Source organism: Podarcis vaucheri, assembly GCF_965113315.1.
Source record: "Podarcis vaucheri genome assembly, chromosome: 8".
In the NCBI taxonomy this organism is placed as follows: Eukaryota; Metazoa; Chordata; class Lepidosauria; order Squamata; family Lacertidae; genus Podarcis; species Podarcis vaucheri.
Genome location: NC_138766.1, coordinates 31,888,215 through 31,915,135, shown reverse-complemented (window position 1 = coordinate 31,915,135; position 26,921 = coordinate 31,888,215). Strand labels below are relative to the sequence as shown.

The window sequence follows — 26,921 nt, the reverse complement described above, 5'->3', positions numbered from 1 at the left end:
TGAGCACCAGAAACAATACAGCAAAAGCTTCTGTCTGATAATCTCTACAGGGTGATTCTGGGTTTTGGATTCCACAGCAAGATAGGGCAAACATGCTGGTTATTTCTATACTTAAATTTTGCATATATGTTTTTGAAGCCCATTTGTTTGTATTTATTTGTTATTTTAGAGGTAAGGTCGGTTGCTGAAAAGGAAGAGTGGGTCAACGGAGGAGTTTCCTGCTCCCAAAAGAGGTCACTAAATCCTATACCCAGAGATAGCTAGAGGAACTGTAACTGAAAACCTTTTAAAATTATATTTTTGTAACAATAATAAAAGGGATCTTTTAATTTTTAGAACTAAAAATACTGAATCTTGCACCGTAATTAACGGTAATTGAAGGCACAGGTTAATCAAATGCTGGGTTGCAACTCTGACAGACAGGGACGTTGGGAGTTCAATAACATCTTTGCATTATTGCTCTGGTATAGTTGGAAATACACTAGCCTGGAAAGTAGGACTAAGCAAGAGAACCCAATAACATTGATTCTGCTGATAATTTGTATTACAGACTGATGTTAAGTACAGACAAAAGGTAGTATCAACCGATAATTTCTATTGGTTTAGAGGAGTGGGGAACCTTTAGCTCTCCAGATGTTGTTAGACTACAACTCCCATCATCCCTGACCATTGGCCACACTATCTGGGACTGATAGGAGTTGTAGTCCAGCAACACCTAAGGTTCCAGCCCTAGTTTAGAAAAAAGAGAAATGACCTGAAAATAACTCAACACTTCTGTGTTGTGAAAAGTTTGCCTGTTTTTCTACACAAACTGCTGTTAAAGGCATAAGAACATCCCACACTATCCGCCCCACCCACACCCGGGTCATTGCCAAGCCTCCCAATTCTTGACACAGAGCAAAGGTTTTGTTATTAAGAGAAGTGGGATATACAATATACAAAATACTGTGTCCCTCAACTCCTGGAATGAATCTTGTAGCGTCTATAATGAAGCTAAATCACCACCTTGTAGCATCTATAATGAAGCTAAATCACCACCATGAAGAAAGTCCAATGCAGTAGTTAAAAATATTTATTTCTTATATGTTTACCTTAACAGACGTAAGGCATTTCCCCTAATTTCATACAGAAATACATAAGACATGCATAGACCAATATGGCCTGTTTCAATGAATATTCAACATGGTAAATATAATGTCAGTTTCATGAATATAAATACAATATATAGATTAAAAAATATGCCACATCATACAAAATTACAATCCAGACCTTATTCAGCGAATTGTCTTATAAACCCACTGCTATGAACATCCACTGCTTTTTTGTCTTATTTTTAAGCCACCTGCTGCCATACAGACTTTCATTTCAAGAGATCGCGCCAATGCAGCAACTACCTCTTATTAGAATATTAAGTTATCCGCATCTCCACATTACACTAAATGCTGTCAGATCTCCTCTTGCACTGAGTGTTCATGCAGTTTATTGTGTTAAGCTAAACTTCATTTCTGCCAAGCTCGTGCACATCAATCCCAAGCTTGCTTATCTGAGGCTGCAATCGTATACACACTTACCAGGGAGCAAGTCCCATTGAGCTCAATAGGAGTTGCTTCCAAGTTAAGACATAGGATTGCACTGCAAAAGCAGAAAGGCAGTGAGATCTACTTCCCGGGAATCTGTGCCATCTTTAGGATGGGGCCTGTTAGTTTCTTTCCTTTGTTAGCACAGAGTGTAGAAGACCACTTTTATCCGCAGCCTTGAAAGTTCAGAGCTACAAAATGGCGAGCTACTGGCATTTATGAATGATTAAAAAATAAGAGGTTGTAACAGATGCTTGAAGGTCATACACAAAAGTTATAACAATACTTTGGCAAGAGTGCAACATAAGAGCATTTGAGGTAGAGTTGTTATGTAGGATGTGTGTCCTGATCAAAGTAGCACAGTCATTTTCCATTTTAATTTAAGTCAAAACGATGCAAGTCTTCTCTTTCAGATCTTGACCTCTTCATTTCTGATCTTCTTGATCCCAAAAGAGCTTGCATTATATGTTAAAAGAAGCCTGCCAAACCAAATAAGATCACTGCTTCAATTTTACCCTCTCTTAAGAAATGGGGCCCAGGATTTGCCCTTTTCTTCATCTGACAGCCCTCCGAAAAAAGAAAACCAGTTGAAGGGATGCTTTTTGACCCAACCCATTCAATGGAATTCCAAGAAGATGGCAGTATTTAACTGCTTTGTCATCTGTCCAAAGGGAAGATTTATTTGGGCCCTCCTCTACTTTCAGAGAGTTAATATTTAGAACAACACTCCTTGATCTTTTCCTGGAGTGGAATGTTAAGAAGTCAAAACAGAGCTTCAGCAATGCTTTGTCAGTAATTCGTGATGACTCGAGGATTAGGGTTGGTGATCTTTCCACTAAGACGTCGTCTTCAGGCTTTCCCAAATATTTTGCTTTTGATATGTTCGGTTATGCTTCATCTGCTTTGGTTTGTGCAGCCTGCTCTTCAGTTTGGCAATATTAAAAGACGCTTTGATACTATTACCGATGGCATCCAACCTGCAGAAACAAGAAACCATTAAATAAATCGAGAGACCATACATTCTGATCTTCCTATTCACATGTAACCCAGATTGTATAGATGCTTGTACATGGCAATTCTGCTACCTTTTCCTTCCCACCTTTTGAGATGTTAAACGAAACACACATCCACATACTCCTATACCAGGGTTTCCCAAACTTGGATCTCTAGCTGTTTTTGGACTACAACTCCCATCATCCCTAGCTAGCAGGACTAGTGGTTAGGGATGGTGGGAATTGTAGTCCAAAAGCAGCTAGAGACCCATTTGGGGAAAACCTGTCCTATACTAATTCAAGTTGATTCAATATAACCCTAAAGGTCTGCCATGTTTTATGGCAGGGAGCAAAGGGATGGTAGAAGTCTCACTTGCTAAATCCCTGTGTCAGTCTGCTGTTAAAAGCAGCAACTGTTTCAAAAAGGAAGAATGACAACTAACCCACATTGCACCTCAATTTTTATTATGAGAAGCTGCCTCCATGTACATTAAATGGTGTATATGCAGTATATTTTGGTGTCCATACGTGGAACTTTTTGCAGTCATCCACAGCCAGGATTTAATTTATTGTGAGGACTGCATAGGCATGATTTCTCCCCTGAAGAGACTTAGCACTTTGAAGTGCCAAACCCATTCTGGAAGCAGGATATTTACATAAATTTATTAAATGGGATTACTTTCTGCAAGATAATGCTCAACATTAATCACAAAAGTAAGAGATCAATATGCTTCAGGTAAAGTTAAAAGGGGGGGAAAACACCCTTTAGGGTCACTGCCAGTCTCGTCTGTGAGAAAACTTTATTTCAGGCACCATATTTGGTGCTTAATTAGATGCTCGCATATGAGCAAAATACATCTGCCAAGTCAGCCTAAAGGCAATTCAACTGAATGCAAATCTATCCGATCCAAGGTCCTGTTCCTAACACTTCCTGGTTTCCATGAAGCAGTCTGTTCCATACAATGAAGAAACTGTGTAGGTAACAGTTGGGGTGCAAAGATTCTACCCCAGCTACCAAAAGGCTTCACTTTTCCCAGATTTTTTAAGAGAACTAAACACAGCTTATACCCTCTTGCACAGACATTTCTTTCACGCAACCCTTTCCCCCACAGGGTATCAAATAACAAACTCACCTTCTCATTTTCTTGCTGTTAGCCAGTTGTCTGAACGCACATTTCAATCCAAGCCCTTTGCAACCTCTATCTTTATGAAGATTTCTCCAGCCTTTCTCTGTGGTGGACTGAGTCCTGTTTATATTTTTAAAAGGAAAGAGCAAAAGAGGTGCAGCTATGAGGACATTTGCATGATTTACATATCATGAACAATTACATTTCTTTTTTTTACCCTAGCTTTTCTCCATACCTGTCAACACACCAGTTTTTAACTAGACAAGAACCTAACAGGTATGCTGGACTAAGAGACCAAACATCACTAATGAGTTTCATGGCTGAATGGAGATTTGAATCTTACAGTATGTGAGTCCAACACTTTATATACCAATCTGGTTCTTTGGCTACACTTAAGCTTTAAAAAAAAAAAATGTGGCCTTTTACGCACACACAGGTTTACTCATGTACAGTATACTTATCCTAGTACAGTAATACTTCTGTGAATGTCCGCTTCGTCTAGTGTCCATTCTGGCGAACATCCACAGCAAACCCGGAAGTACTGAAACGGGTTACTTCCGGCTTTGCCGCTCGTGCATGTGCAGAAGTGCTAAATCATGCTTCGCGTGCATGCGCAGACGCGGCGCTTTGCCCTGCGTCCTTTTCGGCTAGCGGCCGGAGCTCCAGAACGGATCCCGGTCACAAAACAAGGTACAACTGTATCTAATAAACTGGAACCTAGCACTCAATTCATTATAGCACAGGTGAAAGAGGACAGAACAAACCAAAACATACCAGTGTTCTTTTCCAGTCTCGCAGAAGCTTGTGCACTTCTTGTCTTTTAGGTTAGCACACTGGCATCTTCCATGTCTTCCAAGAGGTAAGTCTCCCAGTGACCGCCTTGATCTGGAAGGACTCCCAAGCCCATATGGCACAATTCGCCTATCGTTGGAGGGAGGGGAGAGAGAGAAGAGGGAGAGAACTGTTTAATTTCACTCACAGAAATAAAAGTTAGGAGCGTTGATTTAAAAGGACTCTGGCCACACCAAAGATTGAAACTCATGTTTGCCAATGACTTCTAACACACATTTGCATAGGCTGGTGGAAAAAGCAACACCAGTTTGCATTTTAGCAAATGTTAGCTGCCGCAACTGAAACTTGAGGGAACACATATTAAGTCTGACTCCTAGAGCAACTTTACAAATTTCATTTTCAGGAGCGCAATAGTGTGTGACCAAGACAAATTGATGTTTGCAAACGCTGGCATCAAATATGTACACTTGTCAAGGGGACGTCCCTACTTGAAGACAAAACCCAAGTTTGCTTCTGCACACTGTGCGAAACGTGTTAAAATTCAGAATTCATTGTGCTGTGTGAGATGTGTTAAAATTCAAGATTCGTTATGCATCTTCATCAGCATGCAATGAGCTCTCTCCCAATTCAAAATACAAATAAGTTGCACCATTCATGTCTATTTAGCAATGAAGCCCTCCTTCCAATTATTACACTATTAAGGCAACTAATTAAAATGCTATTGGTGATGTTAGTGCCAGATGGTGGTTTTTAAAGATACATTTCAGTGCACTTATCAATGGTGCTTTTAATTATACAACACAATTCTTTGGACAACAGCATTCCTGGCCTTTCTTTGCTAATCTCTAATGGTGATTAACCATGGTCCTTCCACACATTATGCTGAGCCAGCAAGGAGCCACTGAAAGAATTTTTGACTAGATTCTGTCTTAGCGGAATGTGCTAAAGATATTCCTCCCCTCCCTTCTTGGCTACAATCCAGCAACAAATTTCAGTCTAACACTGCAAATTATTTTGTTTCTGGGCGAATCAACTCTTTTACCTTACCCCAATGCACACACAATCCTGAAACAAAACAATTTAACTGGCTTTAACTTTTTAGCCATTAAGCAGCCTAGTACAAATTCATTTCAGAAGAATTTAAAATTTGTTTAGGACTAGAATAGCATGAAAAGCGGGAGTTAGTAAGCATGTTTATTCATAAGCAAACCTTGTTTCATATAATGAGCCACTACTCTCCTGGAAGTAAAATGCAACCCTCAGCATTCTTCATGTTACTTCAAGTCTTCTTCTGTCATTAAGAAGTGTCCTAGAATATCCTAGGATGCACCTATAAAGCTACTTAAATCCCACTGGTTTCAGGGATTACAATCGCAACCATTAAGGCTGCAATCCTACACACCTACTTGAGAGTAAGCCCTTTTGGACTTTGCGAGAGTTACATCTGAATCCACTAAAGGTACTATTAGTGAAGTGATACTTTCAGAAAGCAATGCCTTGATTTGTACTTTTATTGCACCAACGTGAAATGCTTTGGTGCTTAATTGCTTTTAAAAAATTGTGATTTTTTTTTCCGGCTAGCACTATGCAAAGTCTAAGATACACTTAGCCTTCCGCTTGGTACCAGACTGGTGCTGTGATTACGGCCCAGAGAGAGCACCAGACAGATGAGCTGATGAGCTTACTTTAAAGGAGGAATTAGCAGGCTAATTATGCCACAACCGCAAGCAGCAACCTCGCCGCGATAACAATAATAAAAAACTGCATTAATGGCTTAGTTCCAAGGAGGAGGCGGTACTCACTCGGGAGTGTTGATCCAGATGATGTCCAGGTGGCAGAAATAGACACACTCCTTATCCATCAGGGAAGAGCAGGAGCAGCGCTTAGACCTGCGCAGCGGCCAGGGGGCGCTCGAAGGCTGCCTTTGGGCGCTCTCGGAGGTGCCGAGCTCCGCGTCTGCAGCAGCTGCAGGAGAGAGAAAGAGCAGCGCTTGAGCAAAGGGGAAAGAAGCCACGAGACAGGCAGGCGCTCCTATCGGAGCTTGGCCGGGAGGGAAGGCGCGCTATTCGGAAAGGAGACGGGAGCAGCTGCCATGCCTGCAGGCAGCGCGGCTCGCAGGAGACGCTCAGGGCAGCGCAAGGTTTATCAGGGACACGCGGCGATCGTCGTTACCGGGAAACATGCTCCACGTGGCTGTTAATAAAGACGCAGCTTTTTTGGCTGACGTTATTGATCCGAGGCAGCAGAGGAAGGGGAAATCTAAGGGGGACGGAGCGCAAGGGCTTTTAAACCGGAGTGCTTCTGTTTTATGGCGCCATGCAAGCAGCTGATGAGTCTTAAATCCATTTTCACACATGGTTGGAGGAACCGCAGAGCCGGAGCGGTGGCTGCCTTGGGGATGCCCTCCGAGGGGGGCCTTAGACCCAGTTCATCACCCCTCCACTCCACTCCACTCCACCTCGCTTTCCCTCAACTCCTGATCCTGCGTGACATAAGAACCAACTCCTAGGGGCCTAGGTCCCTTCGCCTCCCCAATAAAGTATTTGAGGGGGTCGCTAGCGTCCGCCGCAGTTGATGGGCATTGCCATTCAAATGCTGTGTGCGTGTGGCTTCTTGTGGAGGATCCTGCGGGACAAGGCTTACCTGCCCCCCCCCCCAAATATTTTAAGTTGGCACCTGTGGAAAAATCGTAACCTAGCCTACTGGGAAGCAACCCTTGTATTCAGTGGGGGCTTATTCCCCAGTCTAGGGAGGGTAGCTCGACTCCTTGAATTCATACAATCGCAACGAGCTCCATTAAATAGGCGAATCCAGAGTCCCTGCGCTTATTCTGAAGATGCTCACTAAGGGGAAAAATGCGATCCTGAGCATCTTTCGAATAATGTTTGTGAAGGGTAGGTATAGGTATGCTACGGAGGCTAAAGCGGAGCCAGAATCAGATCAGGTAAGGCAATTTGCGATTTCTAGGCAATGGACGGGCTAGTTGTACCTTTTTATTATTAGGGTTTACATCCGAGTAGGCAGGGGCAGGCCGCTTGTAATTCTCACCGGCGGCGGGTGCCCCCCCAACTGCTCCGCATGTGGAGTTTGTGGGTGTCTTTAGCGTGCCAAAGTCTGTTCAAAGGAATGGGGTTTGGGGGAGCACTTAGCTCTGCAAAGGAGTGCGGTAAAACCAGGATGCCCTTAGTCCGAAATGCCATCCAGGTTACCTCCCTGGGCTCAACATGTCAATGCAGAATTATTCGTAGAGATTGAACGAGGTCGAGAAAATCCGCTCGAAGGGATGAGACGGGGCATATAAAAGAAAAAAACCCTTTAAATAATTGAAATTTCCCAACCACAAAACCAGTAGCGGCAGAATACTCGTTTACTCTGTGTGTGGTGCACATGCCACCAAACATTTATCCGCCATAAAATCGCGTTAACTCTCAGAGGGAGGAATCTGGTTTAAAACCAGCCACTCCGGGTTAACGGCCTTGTGGATCGCAGCCGAGGCGCTTCTTAACACCTTGGCAGCAAGCAAAGCGAAGAAACCAGCGCTCAGGTAGAAGAGAGTTTCAGGCCAGTGACCCCAGAGCCTTATCACTCTTCCTCGGCTGGACGCAGTCTACCAGCAAAAGTACACTCTTGACCTAGGCACGCTTGCAGTGGGAACTTGGAAAAACGGGAGTGGAGGGGGTAGGCGTAGCATGCATTATCACTCTCTCCCCCCCCCCGGGGGGGTAAAAAAAGAAAGAAAGCGCAGCGGATTCCTCAGCTTACCTGTGTGGCTGATCACAAAGAGCAAGGGAAGGATCAGTCGCGTGTAATCCATTCCGACGACTCTTCTGGTAAACCCAAGGCAAGCGAATGGAACTCCCCCTTTAAAGCCCGTTTGCTCCCGCAGCAGGTTGCAGGTAGTAGCCGAGCGACTGTGCTTGCTCGCCAAGGATCCAAGGAAGACGAAAGGACTCCGCAATCCGCTAGGCAGCAGTGAGGCTGCGTCTCCGTGTTGCAGCGAGGCTCCCTGCGAGCTTCTGCCCGCGCTGGCTCTCGGCGGCTCCTTTTATACCGCTCCCCTACAGAGCGGAGTAAACAGCGCTCCTACTTTATTTTATCCCGAGACAATGTTATTGTGTCATTAGTCACCGAGAGGCAACGTGCAGAGCGAGATAAGGGCAGGCTCGGGAGGAAATCGCTGCGAGCTTCTGAGGCAGACGCCGTCTGGCAAGGCAGGGGCAGGGTTGCACAGGAAAATAAATACCCGGAGCAGACCTTTCGGAAAGACCGAAATCCCGCGGGCCAAGGGCGCCTCCAGCGCGCGGCCGCCAGGGGGCGCACCGTCGCGGCCTCTGCTGCGCCTGGGGGGGCTTTGGCCCGCTGCCCGCGCTTGGAAACGGCAGTGGGATTTCTTTCGGGTCAGGTTTTGAAAGGCGGGAGGAGAGGGAGGCGGCCACGGGAAATCGCCCCCCAATATATATGCAAAAGACAGCGATGGTTTACTACCTTCAATTCTGGGCCTGAGTTAGCATTTATTCAGCGGGGGGGGGGAGGGGTTTCACTGCGGGGTCCCTCGAGATATTTCTGGACTCCTAACACCCCTGACCACTGGCCATACTGGCTGAGGCTGATGGGGGACCAGCAACACCTGGAAGGCCCACCACTACCCCCTGCATTCATTAAAGGTAAAGGGACCCCTGACCATTAGGTCCAGTCGTGACCAACTGGGGTTGCAGCGCTCATCTCGCTTTATTAGCCGAAGGAGCCGGCGTACAGCTTCTGGGTCATGTGGCCAGCATGAATTAGCCACTTCTGGATAACCAGAGCACCGCATGGAAACGCCGTTTACCTTCCCGCCGGAGCAGTACCTATTTATCTACTTGCACTTTGAAATGCTTTCGAACTGCTAGGTTGGCAGGAGCAGGGACTGAGCAACCGGAGCTCACCCCGTCGTGGGGATTTGAACCGCCGACCTTCTGATCAGCAAGTCCTAGGCTCTGTGGTTTAACCCACAGCGCTACCCACGTTAACATTCACAGCTTGCACGGCAGCCTTGAAATGGGAGGAGGGACCTGTGGCCAGTCCTACTGCTATCATGACCAGTGGTCAGAGATTATGGGAGTTGGGCTCATGCAACCTCCGGCAAGCCACAGGTTCCCTGCGTTTTTAGGTCATTTCAAGGCTCCAGGTCTACACATTGCAAGCGTGCCTGGGAGTATACAGTTGGATAGTGAAATAAGAACTTTTTATGGATAAAAAATAATAATATTTCCAGATCAGACAAAAGCTCCATCCAGTCTGGCGCCCTGTTTTCGTCAGTCGCCAAGCAGCTACCCTTGGAAACTTGCAAGAAGGATACAGAGAGGGAGCTATCTTGTCTTGGCTCCAGCATGTAGCAATCCGAGCGACACGGCCTCTGAGTACAGACGGCAATAGTTCCATTTTTACCTAGCGTGGGCAAGGGGTGGGGGTGGGGTCTAATCCCTGTGGATTTGTCTAATCGCCTTTTAGCAACCAACTGCACCAGCTACCACCACTGTAGTTTGTGGTCATAAACTTGTAGAATCGTAGTGTTGGGAGGGACCGTGAGGGTCATCTAGTCCAACCCCTGGCAATGCAGGGATCTTGTGTCCAACGTGGGGCTCAAACCCACAACTCTGAGATTAAGAGCCACTGGAGCTATCCCAGATCCATAAACTAACTATGCCTGGTGAGTGTGGCGTACTACAAGCAATTTCTTTGTAAAGAAGGAATGAGATGGAGGTAGCAACTGCCCTGTTTTCTATGTGTATTCGAGACCAGAGTGTATTAAATCCAAGGCCTTTATAACAGGTGTGGTTCACCTGTGGCTCTTCAGGTGTTACTGGACTCCAGCTCCCGGCAACCCCAGTCAGTGGTTTCAACAACCATGGGAGGTGTTGAGAGGATGGGGGAAGGTTCCCCCAGTTCTGGTATATTGCAATGGGAGGTTTTTTTATTAATGACAAATCGGATAAAACATTACTAAAAATACAACTGTACTTAAGGACATCCTGCTGGATCAGAGCAAAGGACCATTTAGCCCAGCATCCCATTTCTCACAGATGCTTGTGCGAAGCCGAGGGCTAAAGCATTCTCCCCACTTGTGAGTCACGGCAAATCAGAGGCACTCAGAAGTAGTGCATGGCCAACATTGCTATTAGCCACTGGTAGCCTTTGTTCCATGATTTTTAAAAAATTATTTCAAAAACGGGCAACACTACTGCATGAAACAAGAGTACCTCTAACCTTAATCAGTTTTCTGTGTCATAAGCATGTTTGAACTTGCCAAGTCTGTTGCTTAATGATGTGCCATATTTTTTTTATGGTGTTTGGGGCTGCTTCCAAGATTTCTTATTTCAGGAAATGCATCTACAATCCAAGTGAATCATCAATGCATTTCTTTTCTTTTGGAATGCATTGGGCTTGCTGGAGGAAAGACTGTGCATTGGCAAAGGTATTTTTATTGCACAGCAATGTATGAATATTAGACAAGGAAGGAAAAAAGGCATTTGTGGGGTTTTTTATTATTTTGAAATGGGTTACATTTGGATGATTATAAATATTTTGTTTTGAAACTACCAATGGGTGATGTTGGGGCAATTTGCTAGGGGCTCCAATAGCAGCAATAGAGCTCACTGCCCTAAGACCAAACCTTGAAAGAGGCAGTTAGTCGTTTCCACCAGTTACTACACTATCTACCTCTCTGTATGGCTCTAATTAAATGGCTGCAAGTTCTCTCTGGTTTATCACTGTGGTATTATTCCTCCTCCACTGTCACCCCAGCTTCACATTTATATTATTATGTGATGTAATCATGGCCTTTTTCAGCCAAAACTCACCAGAACTCAGCTCCATCTCCCCTCAGATGGGTGCATTGCCATTCTAAGAAAACGAGGGAGAAGTTTGTAGTGACCTCAGTCATCTCTTTTTCTAGAAAAATAGCACTGGATGTTCTGCATGTTACATATTATACAAACTATGGTGGAGAGAAGGCTTAAACTGCTGCTCCTCACTCACTGTGCCCTCCTACCTTTAATAAAAAGACCCACAAAATGCTTGGGAGGGTCACAATTAGCACTTAACTGTATAATCCAGTTTCTTACCCTCCTGCCACCACAGCACGTGCGCTCTCTCTCTCTCTCTCTCTCTCTCTCTCTCTCTCTCTGTATCCTGTAAAGTTACAAGTTCTTGTGAAGTGGGTTTTTTAAAGTATTGTTTTGATTTGCAAAGTTCTCTACTTCAGCATACCTAAGGAACCCTCAAAATTTGTAGGGGCCACTACCTTCTTTTCGAATAACCCTGTTTTGCCTCCATAGCAAAAGGGCAGGGATGGGGAAGCTCTGACCTGCAAAACTAGTCCAGTCCTCTTCATGAGCCTCGCACATCTCCCCCAAGTCATGCTTCCACCACCTGACTGGGAAGAAAAGGGAGCGACTTTAATCTTTGTCGTAGACTGGCTTGAGAAAGTTTCGCCCAGGGATGGAAAACCTGTGGCTGGCAGCTTCAGGTGTGGTCAGACTCCAGCTCCCATCAGTCCCATCTAGCATGGTTAATGGTTGGGGGTGGGCGGGATGGGATATGTAGTCCTGCAGCATCTGGAGGCTCACAGGTTCCCCACCAGAAGCCTCCTTCGCTTCTAGCTCCTCTCCCACAAGGCCATTGACAAATGGGGATACTGGCCTAAAGCGTCCTTTGCTCTGATTCAATGGACTCTTCTTTTGATCTTAGCAACTTGTACATAGAGCAATGAGGATAGTTTGGCCTGCTAATTCCTGCAGAATCATGGCTGCTGTTAAAGACACAGCAGCAGAGACTGATGGAAAGGCTACAGTCTAAATCACCCCTGAGCATCCCTTACTTTAAAATTGTTATCTGGTTGCCCAGAGATGGCTATTTCCCCCACGCCCACCCCGCTTTTAATTAAACTACTTCGGCCACCTTTTCCCCCCTCTTAGCCCTTGCTCCTGTGCTTTGAACAACAGCCTAACATTGCTGGTGTAGTGCAGTGGTTAAGACTGCTGGACTCGGACCTGGGAGACCAGGGTTCAAATCCCTCCTTCGGCCATGAAGCTCACTGAGTGACCCTGGGCGGCTAGCCCAACTCACAGAGTTGTTGCGAGGATAAAACAGGGAGGAAGAAAAATATGAAAGCCACCTTATGCCCCTGGCAGGGGGTGGGATAGAAATGCAATACTAATAATAGTGATAATAAAAGATAAATTGCATGGGGGGGCAATGTGTAGGGGAAACGAGGCAAAGAAACCGAAGCTCTCTTGCATAGTGGGCAAAAGCCCAAATCTATTGTGCGCCACTGCTCCTCACCCCCATTCCCAGCTGGAGAGCCAGCTGCTCAAAAGCTTCGGCCATGTGGTCATTCCAAAGTGCCATAGTCTTGTCAGTTTGCATCACTTTCAGGGGGGATGCTCACCGTTTGAAAGCCGGGCCAACCCCCCCCCCCAAAAAAAGTAGGCTGCCAGTGGCCCGCTGCCATTTAAAACCTCAGGCCCTGCAAAGGCAACGGCTGTAATTAGGTACTGAGCTCCGCAGATGTTTGAAGTTGGAAGAATACCCATGTGCGGCCTTGCTCGCGAGGGCGGGCCTGGAGCCCGGGACACGACTTCAAAGCCCCGCTAATCCCGCGAGTCTCCTCACGGAGGTGCTGCAAGGAGACAATAGAGGAGAGGAGCTTCAATTGGGGGACAATTGGCCGGGGGTGTGTGAGGAAAGGACTGACTGACAGACACCCTAATTATGAGGGGATGGATGTTCCCCTGACTTGAGGGAAAGAAAGAATGAGAGTGGTTTCAAAAATACCGTGTGTATTATTTCGAGCCTTTTCAGGCAAACAAAAGGAGAGCGGGAAGCTCCAGAATTCAAAAGGAACGCAGAGATAGAAAGGGAAACCAAAAGCGAAGGCCCTGCGGGGCTTAGCTGCGTTGCTGCATTGCACAGAGCGAGCAAAAGGGCCACTGTTTCGACGGGGCGGGAGAGGTGTGGAAACAAGGGCTTATTATAGCATGTATGGTTCAGGTTTGGCTTATCCCTCTTGTCACTGTTGTAACTAAGCCTAAGTACAGGCAACTGAAGGAGTCACATGCTTCGCTCCCTCTCTCATTTCACTGTGCTTGTTTTAGATTGTAAACCTGTTGGGGCAGGGACCTGACATACCTGATCTTTGGAAGGTGACATTATATATATCTGTATATCTCCTTCTTCCCTCTCTTTCTCTCTTAAATGGGGGATAAAGAAAAAAAGATAAAAGGGGGGTGAGCTCCAACTGGCCTGCTTTCTGCTGCGAAGTGATTGCTGCTAAATTGCAAACTATTGGAAAGGCAGCCCAGGCCTCCTGATCCTCAGAGGTCTTTTTGGTCTGCATGAAACATCTGTTTATGAGAGAGTCAAGTTCTTAGGGCCTTATAGAGCTATTGATGGCTCCATATTAGTATCTTTAAAAATGGGGTACAACTGCTGTGATTCTGTAACCTGTAGCTTGCATTTAGCGCTCTCCCCACCCCCACCCCACCAACCACACTCTGTGGAGCTCCTGTGCCTTTTAAGATTGCAGGTTGAAGCAGAAAAGGAGCTGCCGAAACCTTCCTCCATCACTGTGTTTGCCTCTTTAGCTGAATACCGGTACCCACTTGTGTCACAAGTATTTAAAGGATGGGGCTTGCCAGAGAAAGGTTGGCACCAGAATTTAGCCAAATAAATGTGTTTATGGAAAGATGGAAGGGGTGGCAGGGAGTGGGGGGGGGGAGGAAATTGACACTGACTCACTCACTCACTCATATACCATGTTTATCCCATGCCAGTGTGCTGATAAGGCACCATGTTGTTCTGAAGCTATCTGCTCAGCCTTTGAAAACCCCAGATGTAATACTGTGTTTCCTTGCCAGCAAGTATGTTTCTTCCCATGCATGCATTCTTGGGTGATATCTCTTTAATGCTAATTGCATTCCTCCAGGACCACAGACGAAAGGGTGATATACCTCTAGTATAAGAAAAGGACTATAGCCTGCAGGATCAGGCCCCTGGCCCACCCAGTCCAACATTCTGTTCTTATAGTGGTCAGTCAGATGCCTGCGGAAAACCAACAAGGTGAACATGAGCAGAAGAGCCTTCTGCCCTCCGGTGGTTTCCAGCAACATTTTAACTCTCCTAAATCTTCCAACATTCAGCTTCATTGAATGCCCATGAGTCTATGGGCGTAGCCAGGATTTATGTTGGGAGGTTTCCCTGAAACCTATCTCGGTATTTCCCCTCCACGCTCCTTGGCCGTGCTGCCTCTCATGCTTGCTGCAGGAAGCAAAGAGCTAGTTCTGCCCCCACAGCAGGAAGATAGGGAAGAAAGGAGGCTGGAGAGAGCAGCAGCTGAAGTTCTGGACTGGTAGACCAGCATGCAAGAGCCACTGTATCTTTTCTCATGGCTGTAGAGCAAGGCTGGCTCTCCAGATGTTCCTGGACTATTATTATTCATTATATACCTTTAGGCGCCAGGCAAAAACATTCCTTTTCAACCAGGCCTTGGGCTGATTAACATATACCTCTTTTAAATGTCTTTGTAGGAAGGGAGGGTTTTTGGTTTGTGGGTTTTGTTTTGTTTTTGCATTGTAAGGCTGCCTGTCATTATGAGCTCTCTCTTTTTTAGGCCTGTGCCTGCTATTACATTACGCCTAGAAAAATCAAAAGATGCTATTCAATGGACTCTTCTTTAGTGAATGCATCAGGCCACACGGTGGCGCTTTGCTCTAAACTTTCATATTAGCAAACAGGGAACGGAGTCAACGCAAGCTAGAATTTGGGAGTGCATCAGCTGCAGTGGGATTTGTTTACAGCGCTTTTATTGATTGGGTGTATGGCACTGCCTTCTTGCCTTGCCCATATGTCAGCAGCTGATGGGAGAGAGGATCTGATAGGTCCCCGGGTGTTTATAGCCAAGGGCTGATATCTAACGTAAAATATATTCAGAGGAGACCCACTGAAATCCAGCAACTTTTGAGAGGTAGTATGGTTCGAGAGTTGGACTAGGACTGCAGAGACCCAGATTTAAATCCCCACTCTGCCAGGAAGCTCACAGAGTGATTTCAGGCCAGTCACTATTCCTCTGGCTGACCATAACACGCAGGGTTGATGTAAAAATGAAAAAGGGAAGAGCTAGTGTATACTGTTATGAACTCCTTGGAGGAATGGTGCGATATAAATGCAATTAATCATAATACTTTAGAGAAAGGCACTTTGGAGAGTGCTAAAGTACATTTAAAAGGCTTGTCACGGGGGATGGTGACAACATCTGACAAGCTGGCAGAATAATCTGCTCACTGAGCCTCCACCTCCTCTTTTATCAGCGGTTATATGTCTTATAAAAGCTGTACGCCGGCTCCCTCGGCCAATAAAGCAAGATGAGTGCCGCAACCCCAGAGTCGGCCACGACTGGACCTAACAGTCAGGGGTCCCTTTACCTTTACCTATATGTCTTATGGTTAATCAGTCATTTACCACAGATGTTTTCTGTGTTTTTAGACCCTGGGAACCTTCTTTAACCCAAACATGCATCTGGGGATTACCTTCTACCATAAAATTGTATTGTGCTAGTGCTGCTGTCAAATTGCATCTTAGATCAGGCTGGGAGCCTGTAGTGGATCCCAGCCGACCAGCTGAAAACCAGTGGATGCCAGGTACAACCCAGTTATTGATGCCATACCAAACAGAATGAATATTTTAAAATAGAAGCTGCCTTACCACGAGTCATCTAGCATGCTATTGTCCGCACTGACCTGCAGCTGCTTGCCAGGATTTCAAACTGGGTTTTCCCCAGCTGTACTTAGAGATGCTAGAGACCTGGGACTTTGCAAAGTAGATGCTCTACAGCTATTTGGCCACAACACATGGTTGCTGGCCACCATGCAGCTAGGTGGGTCACAAATTGCCCAGACCTGCAAGAAGATCCAGGGGACACTCTATACTGATGGAACACATCGTGGAGAGGATGATCTCCAGTGTCTGTCCATGAGGCAAGGAACGTTCTGTCCTAGAGCTAAACATCATCCAAAACAGACCAGGAATGAGCCCTCCGATTTGTCTGTCTGGTTGATCTTGCGGTAATGGCTTTGCATGGATTCTGGTTTGCTTTTCTCCTGGAGGCCTTTGACCTTCTAATCCCCCTGAAATAATCCTCCCCTTCCCCCTGTCTGTCTGTTTGTTTTTTCACTTCAGTGCATTTTGAAGAAGTTCGCAGTTCCTTCTTGGATAGCCCTAGGTGTTTATAAGCCCTCATTGTGGCTCTTTTGCTCACACTAACTGGTAATGGGCAGGGGTCCATAGGGAGCCTGATGGAAGGAAGCAGAGAAGGCTGTTCGAGGCTGTCTTTGCAAAGCTGCATGTGGTTGAAGTTCTGTACATATGTGGTTTTAAAGGGATTAATTTCCAGTGCTAGTCCTGCTCCGGCAAGTAGTCTAGGAACATTGAACATAGATGTGTAGTGTGCATGTGTCAGATTACAGCAACAGCCCTTCCAAACCCCTAATCTTGTTGAAGATGTTCGTAGACATTGCAGACCCTACAGGTGTATAAACTGGATGGATGCAATTAGGACCCTGTTTGTTTGTTTGTTTGTTTGCTTGCTTGCTTGCTGTTTTGCAGAGTCCCTGATCGCATGCGGGGACTGTTTAAAAAGCCTTCTACTGAACATATATAGGGCAGTCTGGGGTGTGCTGTCCTGATCCCAGTCTGCCCCCACCCCTCCAAGCAAAGTCTTTTGTCCTTTTTCTTCTTCTTTAGAAACATTAAAAAAAAAAGTCCAGAAGGCTTTTTATGATTGTCTGCTAATGCTGACTTGTTTATTTTGGGTGTATGCTGCCTGTTACCATCTGGTTTGTACTGATTATATTTTATTATCCTAGCTGTCAGCTACTTTATGATTTATTTTTTTAAAAAAGAGATAAATATGTAAATAAAAAAAGCAGGGCTTTGGTCTCTTTGATGCCTCACCACACCACCCCATGAAGCAATTGACCAGTCACAGGGCTCTGGCTGCTCACCGTGTATTCAGTACTGAGCCCCAAACTTGTGGTGCTCCTTCCCAGCTGCTATTAGACAGGCACTCTCCATGCTGAACTTCAGGCACATGACTTCAGACCCCACCTGCACTATACATTTAAGGCAGTATCATGCCATTACAAATAGTCATGCTTTGCCTCAAAGAATCCTGGGAGCTGTAGTACCTTGCTAAGGGTGCTGAGAGTCCTTAAAGGTAAAGGGGACCCCTGACCATTAGGTTCAGTCGTGACCAACTTTGGGGTTGCGGCGCTCATCTCGCTTTATTGGCCGAGGGAGTCGACGTACAGCTTCTGGGTCATGTGGCCAGCATGACTAAGCCGCTTCTGCCGAACCAGAGCAGTGCACGGAAACGCCGTTTACCTTCCCGCCGGAGCGGTACCTGTTTATCTACTTGCACTTTGACGTGCTTTCGAACTGCTAGGTTGGCAGGAACAGGGACCGAGCAACGGGAACTCACCCCGTCGTGGGGATTTGAACCGCCGACCTTCTGATCTGCAAGTCCTAGGCTCTGTGGTTTAACCCACAGCGCCACCCGCGTCACTTGCTGAGAGTTCTCTGGAGACCTCTGTTCCCCTCACAGAGCTGGTTTAATAATCCGTTCCTCTTCCCAGGTAACTCCCAGATACCAGGGCAGATTACCACCATATCATCTCATAAAATCCAACAAAATAATTTAAAACAAATGAAAGACTGCATCAGACAACAGAGGTTGCCCCACAGAACTATTTAGCTGTTAAGGACCAGGGTAGAAAGTTGCATCTTAGCAAATGACAGAAACTATTTAACAAGGATGTTTGATGCACCTCTGTGGGGAGAGAATTCCACATTTTGGGAGCTGCAAGAGAGACTGCACTCTCCTCCATGCTGCCCAGAGTGGAGGAATTACCAGGAGGGCACCCTCTGCCCATCTTGACACCTGAAATGGTCTATAGGGAAGGAGGTGGTCCTTCACAAAGGACCAGACTGATGCAGAAGCTGGGGAAGGCCGGTGGAGTGGGGGGGAAATTCAGTTTTTCTCTCTGTTTCTCATTTTTCCAGTCTTAAATGTGGTTTTCCACATCGGTTTGTGATGTGTTTTTTAAGTCAGTGAAAATCAATCTACATTTGAGTGTGGATATTTCCTAATATGCACATTTCATGTGCAACTTTGCCAAATAGAGTTTTACAAAGTAATTCCCCCTCAATAGAACTGGAGAACTGCACTGCAAAAATTTGGGGAAGCGTGGAATTGTGAAGGATGGCTGCGTTTCAGTTCATGTCTTGTTTTGGGAAAGAGCAAATAAAGTAAGTTCACCTTTAAAGGTGACCTGAAGCAAATTTCTCCCCCATCCCTAGTAGATTTCTACTATTACCACTAAATTGTGCCACGAAAAACAGACGAAATGTAACAATGCCACCATATTAACTGGTTTCTCCAAATTTGAGAGAGGGGGAAAAGACGCACACGTGTTCCAGACTGTATCTCCAGTTTTAGACTTAAACTATTTTTTTCTGGCTTGGATGCTTTCTGGAGCTTTGTGTTTTGAAAGTTTTAAAAATAATTCTCTCCCAAATGTTCACACTCAAGCCTGCAACTCCATGAATGAATTTAGAAGGAACCTCTGCTCCCCAAGCAGCTGCTCGTTTCTTGAGTGCTGCAGGGGATCTTATTAAAAATAGTACATTTACATGAGAGCTGCTACTGCGGTGCTTCTTTAAAGGTTTGCGGGGGAAGAGGTATGTGCTGAGCTTTTTTGAATGACCAATTATTTCAGTGGCTCAGCTCTAAGAATGACTGCCTCTGGATCCAAACCTCTTTAATGATATTCGAGATCAGCAGATGGGGTCGGGAATATAAGAAACACCAAAGAAAAGTATATTTTTGATCTCACACCATCTGAATTGATCGAGTCTCAAGTTTCCCAAGCCAGTCATGTCTTATTGGTAAAATAAGTTGACCAAAAAAAAAAGAGTTGACAAAATATGAATGGACAACAAATTCCTAACATATAGGCACGAAGAAGTGAGGAACAAGGGGCTCCCAGCAGGGAGTTAGATGCACAAGGCCTGAATCGTATACCACCACATTTTGCTGTCTGTGGGTTGTATTCAATGTATTCGCACTAAGTCACTGGTTCTATCAGTGCAGTTTCCCCCGATCTGGAGCATATATGGGGGGGGGGGGCACAGGGTGCATCAGTGGAAGGGGGTGATAGTCCTATTGCTCTATTTAGGCAGATCCTATGTTCATCAATATTCTAGGATCAAACACCCTTCCGTTTAATACTCATATCACATTCAAAGTTAAGAATCATCTGGATTTACTTGTGCTTCCAAAAGTTAAGAAAATCATAAGCTAAGGATTTAGCCTTCACTTTGGCACTACTAGGATATGTCCTGTTCCACCTCCCAAATTATGCTCCCTTGCAGATTAGGCTCCATGCACTCACGCTTTCTGCCCTGCCTTTACATAGAAAATGCCTAAGAAAAGGAAACTGCACAATAAAAAGTTACCAATCAAGAGAACAACAAACATAATATGCAATAATACAGCAAAAGGAAGGTAACAACTAGGAGAACAGCAGCTAAAAGGTAAAGATGTTTACTCAACGCAATCCCTCCAGAATTGCCATCTTCCTTTTTATTTGAGGTGTTTCTCCATCTGTCCTGAAGGAGGTCCAGAGGGCAGCACAAAAGTAGGCCATTTCAGTGGTAGCTCCCTGGTTCTAGAATGCTCTCTTTAGGGATTCATTGCCTACTGTTAGATGCTAAGCAAAAACATCTTTTTTCAGCCAGGATTTAGGCCTTTAACTTGGAGAGTTTAGATATTGTGGCCTCTTTTAGTGGATTGGATATGCTAGATTGCTTTTATTTATTAAAAAAAATGTTTTTAGCTTTCGCTTTTAGCTTGATACTGGTTTTAATATTTGTATTATATTGTAAGTCGCTTTGAGTTTACGTTTTGTAAAAAGAAGCAACATGCAAGTAAAATTAATAATAAAAACGTTAAGTCATTATGACAAAAGCAGCAGCTTCTTGAGATACAAGTGACTTCATACAAACTAAGGTTACTTACCTCTTTGCAGCAGCGGTGAATCAAACAAGCCTTAACATTTGACCTTCTTGACCAAAACAAACCTTGTATTACAAAATCAAGCTAAGCATGCCTGGCTAATGAACTCATCTCGAGATAGGCTTTTCCTTCCCTGAGTGAACTTTAGGAATGCAGCATCTTTCCCCTTTTTCCCTTCAGAGGGAATCTCTTTGTGAATATTTCTACACTCAGCTGCACCAGAGTTATTCACAACTTGCTGGCCAAACCTTGCTGTCTGTCCCCAGACAGACCCATATTAGTGTAATCCTGGGAAATTAGTGGTGGTTCTTTTTTAAAATCTAAACATCTAGTAAGAGTCCAGAGCATCCAGATAAAAGGCAGTTCCACTGGATTTTTGATGTTAGATGATTCACACAGGTACGGGTGGTTGAATCTATTTGGATACTCTGAGTTCCTTATTTCTCCAACCTAAAATTTGTTGCTCCACATTTCCAAAGCAATTCATGATTTTTGAAAGACACCATCATGAAAAGTAGTCAGCATTTTAGTGCAAATTTCTCCCAGTAAACAGGTTTTTATATGCAGTTTTGACTAATATAGTAATATATCCATTAAAAAGTGATTTTTCACGATTGTAATGCATTTTGTTATTTACACAAATATATGCATTTTACTGCCCCTGGTCTCTGTATTTTTGTGCACATTGTTTGGCTGGAGAACTACATCACAAAATTGGGAGAAGTGTGGATTTCAAAGGATTGGTTTGAGAAGTGGCTTCTCATTAAAATGCAAGCACAGTCACATTTCTCTGCCATCTTTCTTCCTCCTCCCTTACTTTGAAGATGGGGGTTTCCTACATATTTTAAGCACTGCAAGTAATGCATGACTGCTGGAGCTATGGGAATAGAATTAAGCAAGGGACCAAAGGCTGCATGCATGAAACTAAATCCATGCAAGAGAGAAATTCTTCTGTTTGAATATTCAACAAGTGCTGGAAGGGGTTCACTCCTCCTAAAAATGAATGGTCACACATTGGGGGTACCCTTCGATCGGTCTTAGACCTGCATTTTCAGACCTCAGCTGCAGCCAGGCATCACTTTCTTGCATGTGTGTAATTAGCCTGCATCTTATGGCCTCAACTGTGATGCATTTTTGGTGAAAAGTGTGGCTGCTGTTGCTCTTCATGAAATTTCCAACTTTATTTCACAAAGGCAAGAGGCTGTAACTGCAATTTCTAGGATAATCAAAGATTAGGCATTAGTGGCAGATTCCGCTTATCATCTTTAGCAATTCACAAAGGTTATGTAATATATGATACAGAAAGTCTCTCTCTCTCTCTCTCTCTCCCCCCCCCCCCCCGCTGTCCCCAACTGCAGTCTACAAATCTATATGATGACTATTCACTGTCTGCTCCTTCTGGGATTAAAAAGTTGGTGGGAGTACATGCTTCCTACTGACTTGCATCGCTGAATGAAATAAAAAGTGCTTTCAAAAAGGAAATACATTCTTATTGTCTAAAATATTCACCTGTGAAAGGCTCTTTGGAAACTACAGGGGGAGCTTGAGAAGATTAGCAACTGGGAAAAAAGGGCTGAAGCAACATGGTTTTCATTTACTCTTGTGAATGAAAAAAGTGAGACACAAAAGCTATTCTTTTCTTTCTTAACCATATTTTAATTTAATAAAACATGGCTTTATGCTTCTGTTTGACAGCAAACATAAGAAAAATAACACAAAGTTTTTTTCATAGTCACAAATGTAAATTTGCTTTCTTGTGACAGGCAAGCTTCAATTAAAAATGGCTTTAATTTTACTTAAAGAACAGGTACCTTGAATATGAAAATTAGGAAACATGTCCCTTACAAGAAAAGGAACATTTGTTCCTTGTGAATGTTTCTTTTTAAAAAAAAAAAAATGGTGGAAAGAAGGAAAAATGCCGCTACTGAAACCACTGCTAATAGACAGTTCATCCATTTTCTAAAGCTTTTAAAGAACCTAATGGTTGGGGGGGGGGGCTAAGTGGGAAGTTAATTATTTCTTGCTGGCTCACTTGCATGAAGAAGGCACAACTTGAGCAGTGATAAAGTCAGTAAACAAAAATTTTACTGAAATAATTCAATAACACAGATACGGGAGTTTGTTTTTAAGTGTAAAGCTAAAGTCATACACAAGAAAGATGGACAGACCCTTTCCCCAAGACTAATATGGATACAATAAATATGGAGTTGTACATACTCAAATCTGTACACACAAACTTCGCCCCACAGCCATAAAAATTTACATTTAACAGTGCAACATATAATTTAATCATTTATTTCATCCGACGTAAGATTTTTTATTTATTTTGTTTTACTTACGAAACACAAGTAACTACTTGGTTTTAATATACATATAATATATATATAATTTTGACAATCTGTACAGTATTCTAAACATAAAACTCCAAAAAAAGGCACAATTGTCTATACAACATGTACAAAAATGGCCGGAGCTGACAAGAAACAACAATTATTGGTCAAAAATTCATGATTGCACAAAGATTAGTAATGAGTTTGTGTCAGAAAAAAAATGTGCTTTAAGTAAAAGGGAGGTTTGCAAGAAAACCTGTAAGTGTTACTTTAAAAAAAAAACGAAAAACAAACAAACACACACACGCACACACACACAACCCAACGTAAAACCAAAAAACCCTAGGTTTCTATTATAAGTCTGTCCTCATCGTCGCTGCTGCCGTCACTAAACTCCACAGTATTTTGCCTCTCGGGCAACCCTTTCCGCCTATGCGCTTGTCTATCTAGAGAGACAGTCCGATGTCTGGGGCAATTGGGTAAAACGTCAGAATTCACCTTCATAGGAGGCTCTGAAGCAGAAGCCTGTTCGACCTGAACAGAATTGATATTGCACTTTGGTTTTGTATGACTCTGTGAGTCAGGCTTTTCAGTGTCCAGTTTACCTGGGCTATCGTGCCGTTGGTACCCGCTTGAAGGATCAGCCTCCAAACGACTTTCAATGCTGTACTGCTGGTCGGCGGGTCCCACCTGAGATGATGTAGCCCTGGTGACTGGAGCAGCAGCAGCATCGCCAGCGACACTCGCAGGACCCTGATGTGGAGGAGTTTTGGAGGCCTTGCTACTAGAAGCTGGTGTTTCTGGAATGCCCTTCCCATCTGCAGTCACAGGGCTGACCGAAGGGATTAAAGTCGGCAGTGCTATGTTTAATATTTGCAGACCTGGAATGTGCGTCTGAGGGCTTGAGTTGCTCTGAGGGGAAGGGTTTGCAGTCAACACTTGTAGGCCTACGGCATTCAGCGTTAATCCCGAAGGGTGTATTTGCGGAGTGATGTTGGTGTTCGTCAGGCCTAAGATGTTCACCGTCTCCATGCTCAACGACGGAAGAGGCTGCAGGGTTGGTGCGCTCAGGCTCTGGATTCCCGGTACATTGATCTGGCCTATTGGGATGCAAGGAACAACGCTGTTCACTTCAGCAACGCTGAGATGATTTGCAGTGCCAGACATTGCACATGCTGGGTCGCCAAGTGCACTTGTAGTTCTGTGGATCACGCTAACAGCGGGAATAGTGAGCTGTACCGGCCCAGCCTGAATGGGGAGGAAAGTCGAGTATGTGGCCAAGCCAGCAGGTACCACATGGATTCCCCCCACTGGAATCATCCCGTAAGGGGTCTTGGTTTGTTGCTGCGAGTGCAAAGGGAGGTGGCTAAACAAGTGAGTCTGAGGAGGTGCTGATTTCATGATCTGTTGCTGATGCTCCTCAGGTTTCTGCGGTTGCATTTCTGGGAAAGGCGAGGCCATTGGAGGAACAACCGTGGAGGTTTGTGTACTCCGGTCAACGGGTGGAGAAGGAAGTCTTGTAGAAGTTGTGCTCTAGTGTAACAAAAAGAATAATATTTTAAAAACCATCAGTAAGAAGATACAACCAGTTCAACATTGTCTAGCCTTATTTCTTAAACTGTGAAAGCAGCCAACCACAGGAGAGTTGGGCATCCGCTAAAAAACACTCCTCCCTAAGTGCTGCGGGTTGATTATTTTTGACAGATTCTGCTGGGTGTCCTGTGTTTTAGTTCCATTTGTGGCTCTTCTGCTTTGAACATTTGGAGCATTCTTTGCCCTTGGCAGCCCAGATTGCTTCCTCTATTGGCTAAAGTAGAGCCACCTTTGTTTCAAGTTAAATACAAGAAGGCCCAAACCATTCTCTCCCTTCCTCCATCCCAACACAGCTCAAAAACCTCTTCTCTAAAAGAGGTAAGTTTGCTAATATTCTACTATTGTTAAAAAATTTACAAGTCAACCAGAATGTGCTATTTCAGTGCATTTGATTTCCAAAGAGTCACATAGGTCATTCGGATATAGAACAGCTTTAAAAGTACTTCTATATGGTATAGTTTTGCATGCTCGTGGTTCTTTGCAATGCTAGCTATGACAAAATTCAGGCTCTTTCCCCTTCTATTGCTGGCAATGGGGAAGCTCTGTTTCCAAGCATGGGTCAAGCCTGGCTGAATAGTAGTTTCTGAGTATTTATACATATATATAGATATTTATGTAAAATACACATGGCTATATAGTTCTACAACAAAGAGTTACATGCAGTCACAGCAGTGTATTTATTGGGAGACTAGATCCCATTAAATTCACTGTGCCAACGGTCCATGGCTAATGCACAGAAGAAATTGAATCGTGCAGCCCATTTTCACTGAAATCCTTCTAGGTCAATGTACTTAACAGACAAGAACACGGGTAGCATTATTTGCCTCCCAGCAATGAACTTGGAAGTGTATGTGTTAATCTGCTCTACATGAAGCATGTGTGTTACTCTACCAAGGGCTACTAGCCATGATGGCTGTTCTGCCTCCACTGTTGGAAGTGGTATGTCTCCGAATACCAGTTTCTGAGGATCAAGCTGTAAGGAGAGCCCTGTTGTGCTCATGTCCTGCTTGTGAGCATCCCATATGGGCATTTGCTTGGGTCTTTTGCAGGGTTCAAGTTAATTCTATACTTTGTGAAATTGGTGCACAGATTACACCTAACACAAGTGAACTGAATTATCTGCTCACCTTGGAAGTTACTGTCGTAACAGTAGGAGCAACAGCAGAACTTCCCAATGCTTCTTCTGGGTAGTCCACGTACATCTGATGGCATGGAGACTTGGGAACAGTCTCAGAGGAGACAGCAAGATCTGTGCTTGTTGCTCTGTCTTGCACATTTCCTTCGTTTGCTTCTCCGGGGACAGCTGTAACCAGTGGCCCTGAGCTCCTGCAGTTCGACTGCACTGTACTAAGTACCGTCATCTTTGTGAGAAGTGCTTTGGGCAGGCCATCCATAGAGTCTGTGTGAACCCCAGCAAAGCAATCTGCAATTCTGATTTCTTCATCAGCGCTTGAGATCTCCTGAGAAACATTTCTAGATGGATGATGTTGTGGGCTGGCTGAAACAGAGGGAGTGGCAGATAAAACTGATTCAGCTTGGCTGTCTTCGTCATCATCTTCATTATCATTGTCATCGTCATCTGGCCCTTCTGAATCCTCTGCATCAAATCCGGACCGATCACAACCCAGCCGCTGCTTTTCACCTATGAGAGGGCAAAATTAAATGCACACATTTAGAGCCTAGTAATGTTTAAAAATTATAACAAGTGGGATGTAGTCTTTTTCATTTCCCAACTTAACTGCATGTTAGTGCTCTTACACACATAGCACTCCATTCAGTAGGAGCTCATCTACTATTAGACTCCTTAAAAATAATAATTAAAAGTGCCCAGCACAAAACCCCTGAACCTAATTGTAATCTGACAGGCTTTGCCAACCTTGGAGAAGCTACTTTGACTGCAAATTTCATTCATGTCTGCCAAAAGGAAAACAGTCATCTTTTTCAAATTATTATTTCCTAGTAACAAATTGGAGGGGGGCAGAGAGGAGCGGGCAAAGCCTTGTTTCGGCAGGGACAGACTCTGAGGCCAGGCTGGATCAAACAACCCCACAGTGCCTTGGACTGAGATGGGCTGCTTCCCAAAGTACTGAGCAGGGGTCCAAACTCTGTGGTATAGCCTAACAGTTTTGCACTCATGCATTTGTGAATATAATTTCTGCACATCATGTTTTAACTCCCTTATATGCATGAGCTGGAACAAGCCCAAGAAAAGCCCCTTTTCTTGGTCTTCCTCCTCCTGGGTGGCTGGAAAAAAGGCTTCTATGGTGGTCAGCTTCACTTTCCACAAGCCACAGCCCATCATAATGTATGAATGAGAGATCGTGGTTTACAACAAAGTCTGGTTGGTTAAACAACCCAGCTTCATATCCCAATGTTTTCTATCTTTCTATCTTTTTTTTTTT

At 44.5% G+C, this 26,921-nt stretch overlaps 2 protein-coding genes across 9 annotated transcripts in view; both read right to left on the bottom strand.

The window, feature by feature from the left end:
* Nucleotides 1–1,054: 1,054 nt before the first annotated feature.
* EDN1 (endothelin 1) lies at nt 1,055–8,650 on the bottom strand. The gene is made up of 5 exons (XM_082236034.1): nt 8,251–8,650; nt 6,291–6,453; nt 4,471–4,617; nt 3,703–3,816; nt 1,055–2,554 (listed from the first exon to the last, which is right to left on the bottom strand). The coding sequence occupies exons 1-5, from the start codon at nt 8,300–8,302 to the stop codon at nt 2,413–2,415; spliced, it is 618 nt and encodes a 205-aa protein (XP_082092160.1). The 5' UTR covers nt 8,303–8,650; the 3' UTR covers nt 1,055–2,412.
* A 14,009-nt stretch (nt 8,651–22,659) lies between these two features.
* HIVEP1 (HIVEP zinc finger 1) overlaps nt 22,660–26,921 on the bottom strand; it is an 87,227-nt gene continuing 82,965 nt past the window's right edge. For all 8 annotated transcript variants that reach the window (XM_082234117.1, XM_082234121.1, XM_082234118.1 and 5 more), the window contains 2 exons: nt 25,647–26,161; nt 22,660–24,459 (listed from right to left, as the gene is read on the bottom strand). In XM_082234117.1, coding sequence (XP_082090243.1) covers nt 23,269–24,459; nt 25,647–26,161 — 1,706 coding nt within the window. In that variant the 3' untranslated portion in view covers nt 22,660–23,268. The remainder of the gene's footprint in view (nt 24,460–25,646; nt 26,162–26,921) is intronic.

Coding starts and splice junctions, on each gene's coding strand:
- EDN1 (XM_082236034.1), bottom strand. CDS start 8,302: ATGGATTACACGCGACTGATCCTTCCCTTGCTCTTTGTGATCAGCCAC. Junction 3,817..4,470: donor GAGACTGGAAAAGAACACTG/GTATGTTTTGGT, acceptor AAATATAAACAG/GACTCAGTCCACCACAGAGA. Junction 2,555..3,702: donor AACAGCAAGAAAATGAGAAG/GTGAGTTTGTTA, acceptor TTGTTTCTGCAG/GTTGGATGCCATCGGTAATA.